The 15,725-nt window shown below is 46.2% G+C and overlaps 1 protein-coding gene across 3 annotated transcripts in view; it reads left to right on the forward strand.

The window, feature by feature from the left end:
- The window catches only part of ARHGAP4 (Rho GTPase activating protein 4), a 219,068-nt gene that overhangs the window by 134,474 nt on the left and 68,869 nt on the right, over positions 1-15,725 (forward strand). For all 3 annotated transcript variants that reach the window (XM_085629762.1, XM_085629764.1, XM_085629763.1), the window contains exons 3-8: positions 5,086-5,248; positions 5,349-5,411; positions 7,715-7,891; positions 8,725-8,853; positions 14,120-14,341; positions 15,022-15,123. In XM_085629762.1, coding sequence (XP_085485888.1) covers positions 5,086-5,248; positions 5,349-5,411; positions 7,715-7,891; positions 8,725-8,853; positions 14,120-14,341; positions 15,022-15,123 — 856 coding nt within the window. The remainder of the gene's footprint in view (positions 1-5,085; positions 5,249-5,348; positions 5,412-7,714; positions 7,892-8,724; positions 8,854-14,119; positions 14,342-15,021; positions 15,124-15,725) is intronic.

Genomic DNA, 15,725 nt, shown 5'->3' on the forward strand with positions numbered 1-15,725 from the left:
TGGTGGCATCCAATGGTCTCATCCTGGCTGACCTTTTGCAAGCTTGGTGGCCCCGTGAGTTAAATGATTTTGGAAGATTTCAGCTGGTGTTTTAGGTTCTGAGGCCTGTTTTGTGACGGGTGTCAACAAGGCAGCCTGATTTTCAAGAGAGGAGTTGAGAGGCCCAAGTTGAAGAAAAAAATTATCTTGTATCTTTGTAGAGTGCATCGAAGAAGCCAAACAAAGAGCTGTCCTGGGGGTGAAGTGACTGGGGGAATGAAGAGGGAGGATGAGGGGGACATCACGTGTGCGGGTGAAGTTGGGGAATCTGATGAGCACCATATAGAGGGCGAGGGGCCATTTACATTGAAGGAAAAACAGTAGATGTTAGTCCACATTGCGTGGAGAGCAGAGAGCGATTGCCGTAGCGCTGTGAGAAGGGTCCAAAGCTCCTGAGAGATGTAGAAGAGTTATAAGAAGAAAATTGTGAAGGACAGAGGGCATTCGGTGGGTGCAGCCATGGTGCAGTGGAGTGCACGGAACCCAGGTAGGAGGGGAGGTACTCGGCACCGAATGATCTAGAGTAAGACCTGACGGTGCACGGAACCCAGGTAGGAGGGGAGGTACTCGGCACCGAATGAACTAGAGTGATACCTGACGGTGAGGTATTATCCTACTTAAGGGAAGTGGGGATACAGGGAAGTTTTTGGCAGAGGAGGTGTTATTGGAAGTTGGGTAGGGACATGGTGGTTTTTGGCAGATAGGGAGCCATCGGAAGGACAGGGTGATGGTTGGCAGAGGATAAACCATCGCCCATGGTAGGGCACAGACTGCAGCGCTTCTGAAACGAGAAGGGCAAGAGCCAGTGAGCAGGATACAAAGACTTTAGGGAGGCTACATAGAACCACAGTTATTACTCAGCTGTTACATTATTTTGGCTTTAAAAGGAGCCTATGGTGCACAGGTGAGTTGGATGTCCTGTGGATATGGTAGGAATGAGCGGGTTCGGAGGACAGACTGGAGCGCCATCAGCGGTCGGTGGGTGGGGTGAAGAAGACTGGGGCCGGACAGATGATCGATGAGTAAAGTCACAGTAAGGGCTAGGATAACTGTACATGGGGGTTGACCAAGAAAGCCATTGATAGTACTGGCTAGGTATTCAGTGAGAGAGGCAGAGGGACATAAGGAGGTCTTTGTAGTGGGCAGAGCTTGTAGCTTCTTGGAAGCGCATGAGTGGGAAAGAAATGACAAGCTTCTCGCAAAAGTCTTTGAGCAGTGGGAGATGCCTCCAGTTAGCCTCTTTCTCATGGCAAGAAGTTTAAAATTCGGAATCTTAACATCCGAAAGCCAGTTCTTCGCGGAATGCCCTTTGGATGAGCTGGTCGGATGTTTTTCCATTCTGTGGCCATCATCCACTGGTTCCAGACCACGGCCATGCAGTTGGCGTGGCCCTTCCTCCTGAAGCTGCCTTGCTTATTATTATTGTCGAATTTTGAACCGTGAGGAGGTCTAAACGACAACGAGAGATGACCCTGAAAGAGCATAAGCCGCTGGCCTGTGTTTTTTCGCCCTGTTCATTGGGCAGAGCTTGGTTTCATATTTTTGATGTACTTTGAGAATGTTAAGCCGGAGATAAAATGTAAAGAATCTAGTCTGCCCTGAATTACTTTTAACACAGCCTGGAGAAAAATGTCTCCCTCCAAAAATGTGCTTTGCATGTGTCCTGGGCCCTGCCAGCACATGGGGCGCACTCGTAGCTACCGGCACATCTGCTGTAAGTCATACATTTATTATTGGTTGATTTTCCGTACCAGGTCTTACTTGGAGCCGTATTTAAACCATGATGAATGTACTTTACAAAAAAAAGAAAATCAAACTACTGATAACTTCTTGCCTCCAAATAATACTTTTATCTGAGAATATAAATGCCACTTTAGGCCATCCAGTCCCACAAAGGGAGGCTTATCTGTAGTGATTGAAACCGGTCGGCAAATTAACCTTCTGGCTAGGTCCAAACTGGGGTGTCCCACCTGACCTGGTCCAGTGTGACCCATGATTGTGATGGCCCAAGCGCTCAAACTATTGTTCCTCCAGCCAACTGAATAGATTTGCAAGACCAGCAGGTCTCCCCACGCCTTCTCTGGCTCATCAGAGTCCTTCTGCTTAAATTTAAAAGGAGAGGGAGATGAGAGGAAGGAAAGGACTCCTGCCCTCTTCCAATGAAAGCGATTTTGGCAGGGTGGCTTGGAATGCTTCTTAACCAACTTCTAATATTCAATAGTCACACTGCGGCCACAAGGGTTGTAGGCCCGTAAGGACAGCTTGGGAATAGGGATATCCCTCTCCCTTCTAAAAATGGTAAGATTGGCAAATACATGTTCCTGCAGATCTTCTTGGGTCAAGAAGACAATCTCTACATTCCTGGTCCTGTAACCGAGTCCCTCCTGGACTGAACTGCTTTCCAGAACCTCGACTTATTGGCAGAGGACTTTGCCTGCTGCAGAGGCCCCGCCTGCTTCCAAAGCCGCAGTGCCTAGAAGCCTGATTGTCCTGGGAGCTGTGATGTCCAGGGAGAGCAGGATGCCCAGACCTTCAGTAGACGCTGCTTGTTTGCCTGCTCGTTACTCGAGCCGGCTGTCCGCCCTGATGAGTGAGCGAGATCTGAAGTGTAATTTTCTTCCTTATTTGCTGGAATCAAAGTCTGCAAAAGCGCTCTTGTGGCTTTCCAGCAAGTGCCGTGAAGTTTGCCCTTAAGTTACACCCTACTGCCCAAAAACGTAGACCCTTTACAGCAATTCTTCAGATGATGGGGGTGAAGCCCTCAAGGAATGATGCATCCTTCCCGGCACTGATACTCTGCAAACGGAGAGGTGATGAGTCAAACCTCCACCCTGTGTCCAACCACATGTGCTGAATTGATCATCAAGAGGCCTCTTCTCCCAGAAGGAGACCTTTGACCTTTGCACCACAATGACCCAATCAACATGCTGGATCTTAGGGAGCCCTCATTGGATAAAACCTTCCCGCTTCATTCTCTAGTGATGACTGAGCTCCATAACAAGGGCTACGTCCTATTGTACCTCCGTTAATTGTTAACTCTCAACCTAACTTTACCGTTTTAGTGAATACTGCCCTATTGACTCTCAGTAATGTTTCTAATCATAAGGCAACATTTGATTACTTAAACTGCTTTTTTTAATGGTTGTTTACATTGACCTGCAGTAAAATGCTTAAAACCAGTTTGCTCCATTTGAGTGTTATCTCTTTTTGAGAATTGTTGTGTAATACGTTTTCTCTTTTTAATAAATGTGATCTGTTTATTGCATAATGTATTGTTTTAGCTGAGTTGCTTATCACTTGTTAACTCCTGCCCTTTCCTGCAAATTAAGCCTCTCTCCCAAAATAAGCCTTGAGCTCGGCCCCTGCTACCAGACGGTGAAACAAGGACACCTTGAAGAGCTCTTTGGTCTGTCCTTGTGCTGTCTGCCTGGCCAGGGAGCTACAGAGGCTCTTCCACAGCAAACATGAAGGTCTTCAGCCATCTTTTCCTTCCGCAAAAGAAGGTGGCTTCTGACACCAAGTTTTCAACTCCAAATATGATTCTTGTGACGCTGCCTCTGAAAAGGAGTATTTTTGCTGTGTCCTGTGAGTGTTGCGGATTCAGCCTTGACTGAGTACCACGCATATCTCTTCCTTCCTGTTTAACTTCTCTGTTGGGGTTGGCCGGTTGTTCCTCTTTCGACCAAAAGTGCAGATAAACCTTCTCTCTCGGCCCTCTAGCTCCAGAGGAGATTTTTCCATCTCACACAGGCCTGTCCTTAAACAGTACTTAAATGCTCACCTAAGTAGAGTACAAGATGCCCAAAACACACCTGAGAGTTTATGGGGAAGCCCAGATTCTCTGTTGGTGCCCCTAACAAGGAGATGCTAGACCTCGTCAGTCCTGTTTCCACAGTCGCAACAGCACCGGCTTTGAGGTTAGGCCGGGGATGGAGACGTTAACGCCCTCTGTTCTGGCCACACCACTGAAATTTACAGCTAACCATGGGGTGTAACTTCCTTCTCTGCTCTTGACCTCTGTGTCCTGCGCTGGGTGGGGGCGGGAGCTTGGGGGGGGCAGGAAGGAGTACCACCAACTCAACCCATCTCATAAAATAACTTGCTACAGAAATACAGCAAGCACCCCACCTGAACAACAGTCGAAAGCAAACAACGCACTGATCCCCCTGCTTCGGGCACTCAAGAGTGGAGGCCTTTGCTTATTAAGGATGGCTGGACTTGCACGTTTCCACACTGACCCTGAAGCAGTTTTTGCGGTCTGTCGGTAGCTCACAATGCCACCCTGAATCCCAGATCCCAGGGTCAGGCGGCTACCAATCGCGGACTTGTACCGGTGCATGCCTATCCACAGTAGGTCTTCTCAGCCCATGATAACTTTACCAGCACTTATCCGGGCTAGTATAATAACTGCTTTTTTTCGATAATGGAGCAGATGGTCTAGATCCGCATGTGGTGCTGCTGGTTCTGGTGTCGCTGGACTGGGACTGGAGCAGCGTGCCCCCTGTTTGCTTGTTAGCACTTTGGACGATCACACTGACTAGCATTACTACGAGTCTACAAGGAGAATATTGCATCCCAGAGAGAGTCAAGATACAGAGTTGCAAAGAATATTTAGTCATTGAATCCAGAACATCAGGAGATGCGTCCATTCTCATGTTCATTCTTTATTTCTTTACTTTACTTTAAAATAAGAACAGGGACACAACCAACACGTTTCATCCCAAAACATAGTCTTCTTCAGGGCAAAATTAGGGTATTATCGGCCTGATATTGCCAGGTTGCCATTGTATGAGAACACTTCTGAACAATCAAGAACGCATGTCTCAAGGTATGTTTCAAGTGCCCATCGGACGGGTTTTCCTGCGAATTTTTTTTTTGACGCCCTTGGTGTGTTACAAACACATGACCTTGGATCTTGGGTGGGTCAGAGAGAGAACAAGGATGGTGAGTAGAGAGTCAGCAGACGTTAGTCGTGAGGTGAGCGTCTAAAGAGTGGGGGAGCAGGGATATTCTCACCCTCCTTTCTGTCCCTCCTTCCCTCCCCAGGAAAGACCAGAACCTGTTGTCTCCAGTAAACTGCTGGTATATGATCTTGAACCAGACCCGGCAGGAGAGCCGGGACCATGGGGCCCTGAGTGAGGTCTACACTGGCTTCCTCACCCAGCGCCTGATGCACATCGGCGAGGACGTTGCGCGCCTGTCCAAGAAGGTAAGCTGTGCCTACACCTGTACCCATCAGACTTTAATTCACTGACTATTGCTTCTCTCTGTCCCCCAGAGCTTATTTCATTGCTTCCTTTCTCCTGCAGAGTAAAGACGTGGGGCTGCAGATGCAGGAGGAGCTGCTGAAGACCATCTCGGAGGTCCAGGCCGTGAGTGCCGGAGAAGTCACTCCTCCCCTCCCCCCCCCATCCCTTTTAGGCCATCTTTAGAACTACAGTTTTCCCCCCTACTCTTGAAAATCATATCAATTGTACAGGGGTGTGGAATTTTATAAAATATCTACTTGTCCAAGGGAAGAAATGCTTCAGAAATCTACTTGTCTTGTTAAAAAAAAAAACGTGTGTCCCTATTTTTGCGTTGCAGTGAGGTGGCACATGATTTGGTTCTTAGTTAACCCATTTGCTTTCATTAAAGTGTCGAACTAGATTGCTATATACATTTTGCAGTCTGAATCCAGAAATGTTATTGGTCTGTACCTTGCAGTGAGTTATTTTCCTTTATTTCTGGTGTGGCCACTATATGAGCCTCAGCAGGTATAAACCTCACTTCGGCTGTTGCAGAAAAGTTGTGAAATTGATGGAGCAGTTTGGAAATTTGTCTGGTTTTACAAGATTTATAAAATTGTGCAAAAAGGCCATCCACAATTTGAACTATCCTAAAAGGGAGTGAGTGGTTAGATTTAACAATTTCACGGACTCCGGTAAATTCTTATACCAGTAGCTGATTTATCAAGCTTGTGTTGGTTTAGGTAAACAATTCACATGAAGCTGAATAAAATCTTTTTAAAAAATTCATGCCACACATCAATTCTAGCCAGAGCCCTGCTTTTCTCCATAGTGGCTGTGCTCCTGATCAATGGTTATGGTTTCTGAAAAGTTGTAGAGAAGTAAGGGGCAACGCAACCGACCTCCAGTACTTCAATATCCCCGTCCATCTTTTATTGACATTTTTTGTGCTTGGCCAAAATAGTGATTGTGGTGATTTTCGTCATAGCCTTTCAAGATGAAGGTTGACTCTGAAGTAAAGGTCATTTGTTTGTCTAATTCTTTTTTTAGACTTTTAGAGTCTCTGATCATCAGTGTCCTTGTTCTCTAGGGTTTAGGATTGGTCAAAAGGTCCCCAATATCAAGTGAGGTGAGAAATTGAACAATCTCTTATGTAGATCATTTGGATTGGAAATTCTTGTATTTGTGGCGGGCATTGTGTTTTCATCCTTGAATACCTTTGATGCACAATTTATATATAGGCTAATTGTTGTCTGGTGGGATTGAAAATTGTGCAGCGCCCGATGCTTTCATAACAAGTAGAGGCCTTTGACACCTGTTTGATCAGATCAAAGTTCCTCCCTTCACTGCAATCTGTACTTTCCGAGTGTACAGTGTGAAGGTTAGACGCGTTCCTCTAATCTCTTTCCATCAACGCAGAGCATCGCTGTTAAATTTATTGACATTCATAGTATTTTCAACCCCTTTGAAGATAAGCAAGTAGCTTTTGCTCTTCTTTAGCACTCGCTTAAAAAATCATGTGAAGGGTTGGCTTTTTAGACCCAGATAGACATATTTATTGTAACTCAAGCGCTAGTGTATAACAGGTCATTGATGCGATCAATCTTCATCGATTATGTTGCCTCAATTTCGGTTTTATGCAATTTTCCACAATCACATTCCAGGCAGCCACAATAGTTACACTTTTTTTCTATGCGATCAGGTCGTATAGACCCTGGATTCTGTTTTAAATAACTCCTAGGTTCTCATTTTAAGGTAGTTTGAGTTCAGTGATGTTTGAATCCATTTGCTTAATATAGAGACCTGATCTGCTCTGGTCTTGATACGGGTTCACTTGCCGGGGGATACTCCCATATCCAGTGACACCATACTGAGTAGAAGTACATTAAATTACCAAGGACATGCTACTGATCATTGACAAAAAATTGTTCCAACCCCGCCCCCTCATCTCCCCTTCCTACCAATATTAAAGAATGTTAGTCTCAATTTGTTTGATCAGATTTATCTTGGAGATAATCTATCAGATTTAGTCTGGGGATGGTCTAGGATAATCGTTGATATTTAATCTGGAGACGATCATTGACATTTTAAGGCCTGATTTCGGTCTCGGCGGACGGGTTACTCCATCACAGCGGTGACCGTTATCGCATCTTCCGAAACCTAAATCCCATTATATCCTATGGGATTTATATTTCGGCGGACGGGCTATCCGTCACCGTTGTGATGGAGTAACACGTCTGCCGAGACCCAAATCTGGCCCTTAGTCTGGATACGTTTAGAGCGATCCAGACTGCATGTTCTGTGAGATTCCTTCTATTGATGATCTTGGAGATTTAGTCCAGAGATGCGTGGTAAGAATTAGTCCAGGGATGTGCTGTGAGGTTTCGTGATGATCAATGAGGTTTCCCTTCTCTTCTGTGTTCTCTTTTTTCTCCCCTGTGGCCCAGGCCATGAAGACCTACCAGCAGTACCACAGCGAGAGTCTGTATGCCGAGCACAAGTTGAAGGAGGCTGAGAAGCAGGAGGAGAAACGAACGGGGAAGCCTGTGGACCACACCCTCAGCCTCGAGAACCGCGCTCCGAGGCGGAGCTCCCTGAAAAAGGGGGAGAAGCTGGTGGAAAAGGTAAGTTGACCAGATATCAACGAAGGATTAGAAGTGGTCAAGGGGGACGAGGGGTTCTCCGGGCAGACCTTCATGTGGCGGAGACATTAAGTAGAGGTTCTGGAGACATTCCACGGACTTAGTATTATTTTTGGAATTCGATTGAACGGGGAGAAAGCCACCTATTGAGTATTAAACAATTTGAAAAGGAGTTGGAATCAACCTATTGGTTATTGATAGCTGGGAGCGTGAGATATTCATCTGAGTGACAAGTAAGAGAATGAGGGAGGGTTTTTGTTGTTGATAGGTTAAGTAATGAGGGAGTTGAAAATATTGATGGTGTAGTTTCCTGTTGGTGCTTAGAATATGCAAACAAAGGCAGTTGGTGTGGAATGTAAAATAGACATCTCTTCATTGTTTGGACCAAGATAGGAAACTGAGCACCAGATGTAAAGAAATGTGGCAATTAACAATGCTCCAAAAAGCAGTGATACCCAGATTGCCTGTGTAATTGCTGTCAAAGGATTCTCAGCCCCAGGTGTTACCATATTCCTCCAAAATTGTAGTTTTCGGTGGTGGACTACCCAAGTGGAATTTGCACACAAGGATGAAATTCCATTCCTGCGGCTTTTCAGCGGCTCCACTCCCGCCCTTGTCTCACCTTGGCTTCTAGATGCTCTCACCATTGGTTTTTGGTTAGTGCTGGTATTTGTGAATGGTATTTTTTAAACTTATTTGTATAAATGGCTCACAAGTTATCTGCTAGTCTTTGTGTCATTGGGTTAATCTTTGGTATTTCTCTGCTCCATGTGCCCCCCCCCTCCTTTAATGAGTGTTCTCACTCTTCCTGGCAGAGGCAGAACAAGTACCTGGAGAACAAGATGAAATGCACAAAGGCGCGGAACGACTACCTCCTGAACCTGAACGCCGTCAACGCCACCATGAACAATTACTACATCCATGACGTGGCCGACCTCATCGACGTGAGTAAAGGAGGTACAGGACTCCTTGGTAGGAAAGTAGCGAGAGAAAAGACCAGGGAGACAAAAAGGTGGGGAAACTCAACAAACTTCCTGGAGGGGAAACCGGGGTGAAGGTAAACATGGCACCGGGGGGAGCCCTTTCATATAAACTCCATAGGAATTAATGTTAAAGTAAATTAAAATATTTAAAATAGTTGAAAAATAGATTAAATATAAATTAAATTACCCAATATGTAAAATATATACATGTTTACTATTTAAGTATAAAACATTTTAATAAACTTTTCTGACATTTAAAAATAATGTAGCAATATATGTAAAAATTTATTTTAATGAATTATATACATCATTTGGAATAATGATTAACTCACAATGAAAACAAATCTTTAGGTAGGAATTCATATTTTAATTAAACTTCAGTTTTTTTTTTTTTTAATTTAGTGTATTTCCACTGATTAAAAGTTTGATTCAAATTCATTTAATAGTGCTGTTGCATGCATTTATTTTGTTCTACATTTAAAGTAAATATATACGCTTAGTTTACATTAATATTTAATATGAACGTAGTTTTAATATTCATTTTCAAGGTAAATACATTTGTTTCCCTGTACTTTACCATGTGCAGATCTCACTCCCAACTGCGGAGTCTCCCTAAGGTACGGTATAGAGAAAATAGTCAGGTTGAAGATTCGATTTTCATAAGATGGAGGAATCAACATTAAAGGCAACATTACTGGCCGAGAAAATGCGAGAAATGGCTTGTGATAGAGCCAGCGTTTTTGTCTGGGAGACCAGTCCTTAAACGTGTATGGTCTGGCTGCTTCTGTGGTCTCCAGACAGTATAGATCTAAAGAAAAAAGGAATTTATTTGTTTGTGAGAGCATTTTTTTTTTTTAATGATTTTGGTATCCAAACTCCATATGTTGTCACAGCCAGAAACCTTTTCTTTAACAAGGCCTCACTTCTCAAGGGGGCTGGAACCAAAGCTCTGGGGTCTACTACATTGATGACCCTGTTGAGGGGTGTGTGGAATATGAACAGTGAGGGGATCACCACTGCCTGTGTATGAAGCTGGAAAGGGAATAACTTTTCAGTACCTTTTAGAAGGAGCGCGGAGCCAATATTGATCTAATAAAAAAGAAAATTACGATCAAAGCTGTAGCTGAGATCTGTTTGTAGTTTTCATAGTGGAAGCTGTAAGTGCTCAGCCCACGGCACTTCCTGTGGGCTTAGACCATGGAGTGTGAATGTAGTCTAAAGAGTTAGTAACATTCTGTGGCTCTTCTGCAGTAACTAGCCCACACAGTAAAAGTTGTCTTGTGTGTGGGTGTGGCGTGCCATGCTACAGAGGGTTACTACTCTGCACTGTCACAGAGGTTATTTTCTCATTTGGGGACTCCTCTGAAGAGGCAGAGAGGAACACAGAGGTCCTTGTCATCATCTTCTTGAACCCCACAACCCTTCAGGGCCATTCCAGATGCAACATAAGTATATTGTATGTATTGTTATCCAATGATGGGCTCCACATGAAGCTTTACAAATTATTAAACGTAGGAATCACTCTTGTAGTGTGTTGTGTGACCTGAGGTTTGGTGTGCCTCTCCAAGCTGGTGGTCAGTCATAGTCCTTGGGGACGGAAACGCTCCAGTGTGATTCTGGCTATTTCAATTGAAATATTTTGGTTTTGAGCTGTGTAGTTGTGTCCGGGAGGAGCAGTTATATCTGCAATGAATGTATTGCTGGTTACATGCAGGGGTTTTAAGTTTTAGAAATGGAGTGAAAGGAGAAGCAGAATCTCGTAGTGCGTCCACATTGTATAAAGATAGAAAGTGGAGCGTTTGATGTCTCATGCGGTGAAGAAAGGTCTCGCCCTGTATCCAGAGAATTGCTGGAGACCAGTGGGGAAGAGCATCATGAAGCAAAGACGGTGAAAGGGAGGTGGGCGGTGTTTTGCTGCAAGCGGTTATGGGAGGAGAGTACTAGAGTGGAGGACATGGATGGTAATGCTGAGGCATCAGTGGTAGTTTGTAGTGATTGAGTAAGAGAAGCGAGAGGACCACCGTGGATTTGTGGGCAGGGGAAACGCTGTTGTAGAAAGAGAGCGGTTTAGAAGGGATCAGGGTGGTGAAAAAGGAGCTTCATGGGTACAGCTGAGGAGGCCATCAGAGGGACATGGGGAGGACACCAAAGGACTGGAATAGTTTCATTTATCTCTGTGAAGAAGAAAGTGTCAGATGAGAAGGTCTTAGAAGAAGGGGAAGTAACCGTGGGGCGAGTGGAAAAGGAACAGCCGTGGTCAGTATTTCAGATAATTATATGATGAGGTTAGAAGCCGTTGGTGAGGAAGGAAGAAGGGTGTGCAATGACTAGTAAGTTGTGGTTGAGAAGTAGATAAAATGAGGCAAAGATGAGTAAAAATGAATGAGTGCAAAGAAACAAGCTAGTGGAAATAGAGGAGCGGTATGGAAAGCTCTCAGACATCCCCTCAGTTGAGGCCTCTGTGCCTGGCATACTCGACCAAACAAGCCACTTCTGGAAAATTCTGCTCAAGTTAAAAAGTTATCATAGTAGAAAAATAATTGTCCCACAAGATTATCTTTTATAGTTCAACCTGGAGCCTTCTTCTCCCCAAGTTCTAAAAAGGACACTCAATTGACTTTGGCAGATATGTCATTGATGCCTTCTGACACCACAGGGAACAGTTCTGCTGTTAGTTTGTAAAATGTTGAAAGCGGGGTGTGTTTTACCAAAAATTGGGTCATTTAATGTTCCTATGCAGCAGAACTATTGTTAAAGGTGAGTAAGTTGTTCTTTTGTCACAGGTGTTCACTCTGACCTCTCATTCTCAAACCACCAGCCTTTCTTTGAGATACTCTTTCTGCAAACGTTGCCCTTGTAGTGCATCTTGCACACAGCCAGGCATTCTGCGTATTTCTCCAGAGCAACTCTTCCTACATGGGCTGTGGAGAGATGTGGCTGCTGTCGCACCGACTGTCGGCGGGCTCGTGAGCTCTGGTTCTTGTGACTGTGCACTCCTAACTCTGGGGCAGGTGCACTGTTTGTTGGGGGCAGAGCGTTGAAGATGCCTCATGGTATCTTGCTCAAAAGTTCCACTCTGGGTGCTGACCCATCGTCCTCGCCTCTGCTGAGAGTGAAAGATTTGCTATGAAACCACAGGGCTCGCTTCCTGGCAGAGGACAGGAAGCCAGGGGGAAGTGGGCACCAGATTAAGACTGGGTGAGAAACATTGCACATCCACTCGCTGTTGCAGTAACATACGCTGGAAGGCTTAAAATAGCTCAGAGGTCCAGAGTGAACCTGCACAGAAATGCATGCAAATGTCCTACATAAGTGGCTAAAAAACAATGTTGTCCAGCTGATGGACTGACTTTGAGGGGCTGGAGGAAAGCACCCGACGTGCAGCCAGACAGTGTGGCAGCCTCATGCCACCCAGCCTGAAAACTAACTTCAGTCCTTCGACCTTGTGGTTATGAAGGAGAATCCCCCCTATAACTAAATGGAGTGACTTAAACTCGTTTGGCTAGCTCTCGCGCTCGGTGCATTATGGGTTAGGCATAAAAAAAAAATTCAGGCTGCTCTTAGCTCTCATCCAACCTGTGGAGAAGTTGGTATTAAGGGTATGGCGGATCTACTTGTGTGCTTCTCAAAAACCTGCTTGCATCATGAGTTCCTGGGTCCTGGAAAGGGTTCCTCATCTACCGTACAACAACAGCTTGCTGTGTCCAAATCCAGCTCCTCTGTGTCCTCCAGTGAGGGGTCCTCTTCTACCGTATGTCAACAGCTTGCTGTGTCCAATCCCAGCTCCTCTGTGGCCTCCAGTGAGGGGTCCTCTTCTACCGTATGTCAACAGCTTGCTATGCCCAATCCTAGTTCCTCTGGGGCCTACAGTGAGGGGTCCTCTTTTTACCGTACGTCATCAGCTTGCTGTGTCCAATCGCAGCTCCGCTGTGGCCTCCGGTGAGGGGTCCTCTTCTACTGTACCTCAACGGCTCGCTGTGTCCAATCCCAGCTCCTCTGTGGCCTCCAGTGAGGGGTCCTCTTCTACTGTACGTCATCAGCTTGCTATGTCCAATCCTGGCTTCTCTGTGGCCTCCGGTGGGGGGTCCTCTTCTACTGAACGTCAACAGCTCGCTATATCTAATTAGAAGCTCTTCTTCGCCATCAGTGAAGGGTCCTCTGTACTAGAAGTCAATAGCTTGCTGTGAGTATCACGGACTCCTCTGTGCCGTCAGTGAAGGGCCCTCTAAATTATACGTAACCAGCTCGCTACACCGAATGCCAAGCCCCTCTGCTGCCAGTGTGTTTTTATTTTTGTCATCACTGAGGTTTTCTGGTTATTCAAGCGCATGTCATTGTATAGTGTGTGGGAGGCGCTGCTCTCACTGGCAGAGTGTGTGTCTCTGTGGCCAGTGATGCCCCTATCCTTCTGTGGGGGCTGGATGTGAGCTTCAGTTTGGGTTGTGGTGGTTGGCTGTGTGAGTCTGTCTCAGTGATCTGTGGCTGGCACTTGTCTATCATCATGGTCAGTATATTCCTGTGATAAGCAGTGTCCTTTTTCTTATGGTCAGTATGTGCCTGTGGTTAGTAAGAGTCTGTGTCAGTATGTGCCTGTGGTCAGTAAGAGTCTGTGGTCAGTAAGAGTCTGTGGTTAGTAAGAGTCTGTGGTTAGTAAGAGTCTGTGGTTAGTAAGAGTCTGTGGTTAGTAAGAGTCTGTGTCAGTATGTGCCTGTGGTCAGTAAGAGTCTGTGGTTAGTAAGAGTCTGTGTCAGTATGTGCCTGTGGTCAGTAAGAGTCTGTGGTCAGTGATGCCACCCATACTTCCATGAGGGCTGTGGGCGTGCTTTAAATTTGTGTATCAGGTTGGTTGTATGTGTGAGTCTGTCTCAGTGATCTGTGGATGGCACTTGTCTATCTTCATGGTACGTATATTCCTGTGATAAGCAGTGTCCTTTCTCTTATGGTCAGTATGTGCCTGTGGTCAGTAAGAGTCTGTGGTCAGTGATACCACCCATACTTCTGGGAGGATGTACTTAAGTTTGTGTGTCAGGTTGGTTGTGTGTGTGTCTCCGTGATCAGTGACTGGTCAGTGTATGCCTGGGGTCTGTGGTGTCCTTTCTCTTGAGCTCAATGTTGGAAACCCATCTTCCGGTCACTGTCAGTACATCTCTATGGCGTGTGACGGGGAGCCCCGTCTCCTATCTCCAGTCAATGACCGACTCTGTGTCCTCTTCTCTCCCCCTTGCAGTGCTGTGACCTTGGCTTCCACCTGTCCCTGGGCAGGACCCTGAAGGCCTACCTGTCTGCCGAGTCTCGCGTCCAGTCATCACGTCAGGAGGGTCTACACGCCATCGAACAGGCTGTGGAGAGCCTCGACCCCCAGGGAGACAAGCTGAAGATCATGGAGGCCAGCAGTTCCGCCTTCTGTCCGCCCACCAAGTTCGAATACCAGCCCCATGAGGGAGATGAGGTGCGTCTGTTGCAGCCTCTGCTGCATTAGAGGTGTCCGGGAGTAGTGTGGGAAGGGCTGCCCATGGCCTCCACGTTAGTGGTGTCCGTGCGGTGGTGTCCATGACTTCATCACAACTGAATCCCTTCATGGGTGTGGGGAGGATCTAGAACACCAAGGGTCATAGGACCATTATATCATTCCAGCCACTAATATAGTTTAGAATCTTTCCCATCCACCCCACAAATAAGGGGCCACCTTGGAGTGGAGGAGGAATGTTTATCTTGAAAGTTACTCCCTCTATTTAAATGTCTTCAGAAGAGCTCCCTGGAATAGGGTCGACCCCACCCTGACCTTTGAGTCCGGGGGAACCCGATGATGAAGCATGCTACTACTAGAGTGGGTGAGGGTTATAATAAAAAAGGATGTTTTCCGTTCCCCATTCGCGCTAGAGTGGTGCTTAGGTTTGTGCAGGAAACCTCCCACAACACTCCGGAGCCACCTCCTCTCTTCTTGACTTCCCTAAGAAGCCGAAGCCCTGGCTCTTCGAGTGAGCCCTTCGGTGCCAGCCATACACCGGCTACAAGCACCTCGATAACCTCAGAGGTGACTAGTGCGCTTTAAAAACACTGATAACACAATGTGCAGTTAAGTCACAGAGTCCGACTTTGGGTCCACTCATAGCCTGCTTGTCTCCTCAGGTGTTCGAAGTCCGAGTGGAGGCGCTCTTTCGCCACGAAATGATGACTCGCTTCCAGCAGATCCAGTCTCGACTGTCCACCATGAACATCATGACAGAGGAGGTAGGACTCACGGCTGTGCATTACAGGCGGCCCGCAGCATGCCCCCCAGCTCAGTCAATTTCATTATTTGCTATGTGCTAGGCCACGTCTCCTCCTGTGCTGTTACCACAGAAGAAATACATGCATAGCCTGACATAACATGTGTATTTGTAAAGCTGATTTGCATCCAGAAGGGTATCGTGGCGCTGAATAACAGATGTTTATTGTTAACCAACTCAATGATACTCATTTTATCGGTCTCAGAAGGATGAAAGGCTGAGTGGACCCGCCGGGCTTTGAACCTCTGACCATGAGGTCAGACACAGGCCCCTAGAGTGGACACATCAGTCCACTAAGCCACCAGACACAGCTTCATGCATGCAAAAATGTCTGGTGTTGCTCCAGTGGGAATACTTCAGCCAGCAGCACTTTGCATACTCGGACGAGAAGGCCCACACACAGATTCAGGGACCGTGAAACTGCTAGTCCCAGCATGCACAGTTCTGCTGGCTACAAAGAGAGGACTGGGGGAAGGGGTCATGTGGCATAGGCCGATTTACAGCGCATGCGCATCGTCGGTTCACATTTCATTTGCTTTCCGCACTGAAACCTGAAAAGTATAC

This window comes from Triturus cristatus, chromosome 10 (assembly GCF_964204655.1).
Source record: "Triturus cristatus chromosome 10, aTriCri1.1, whole genome shotgun sequence".
NCBI lineage: Eukaryota > Metazoa > Chordata > Amphibia > Caudata > Salamandridae > Triturus > Triturus cristatus.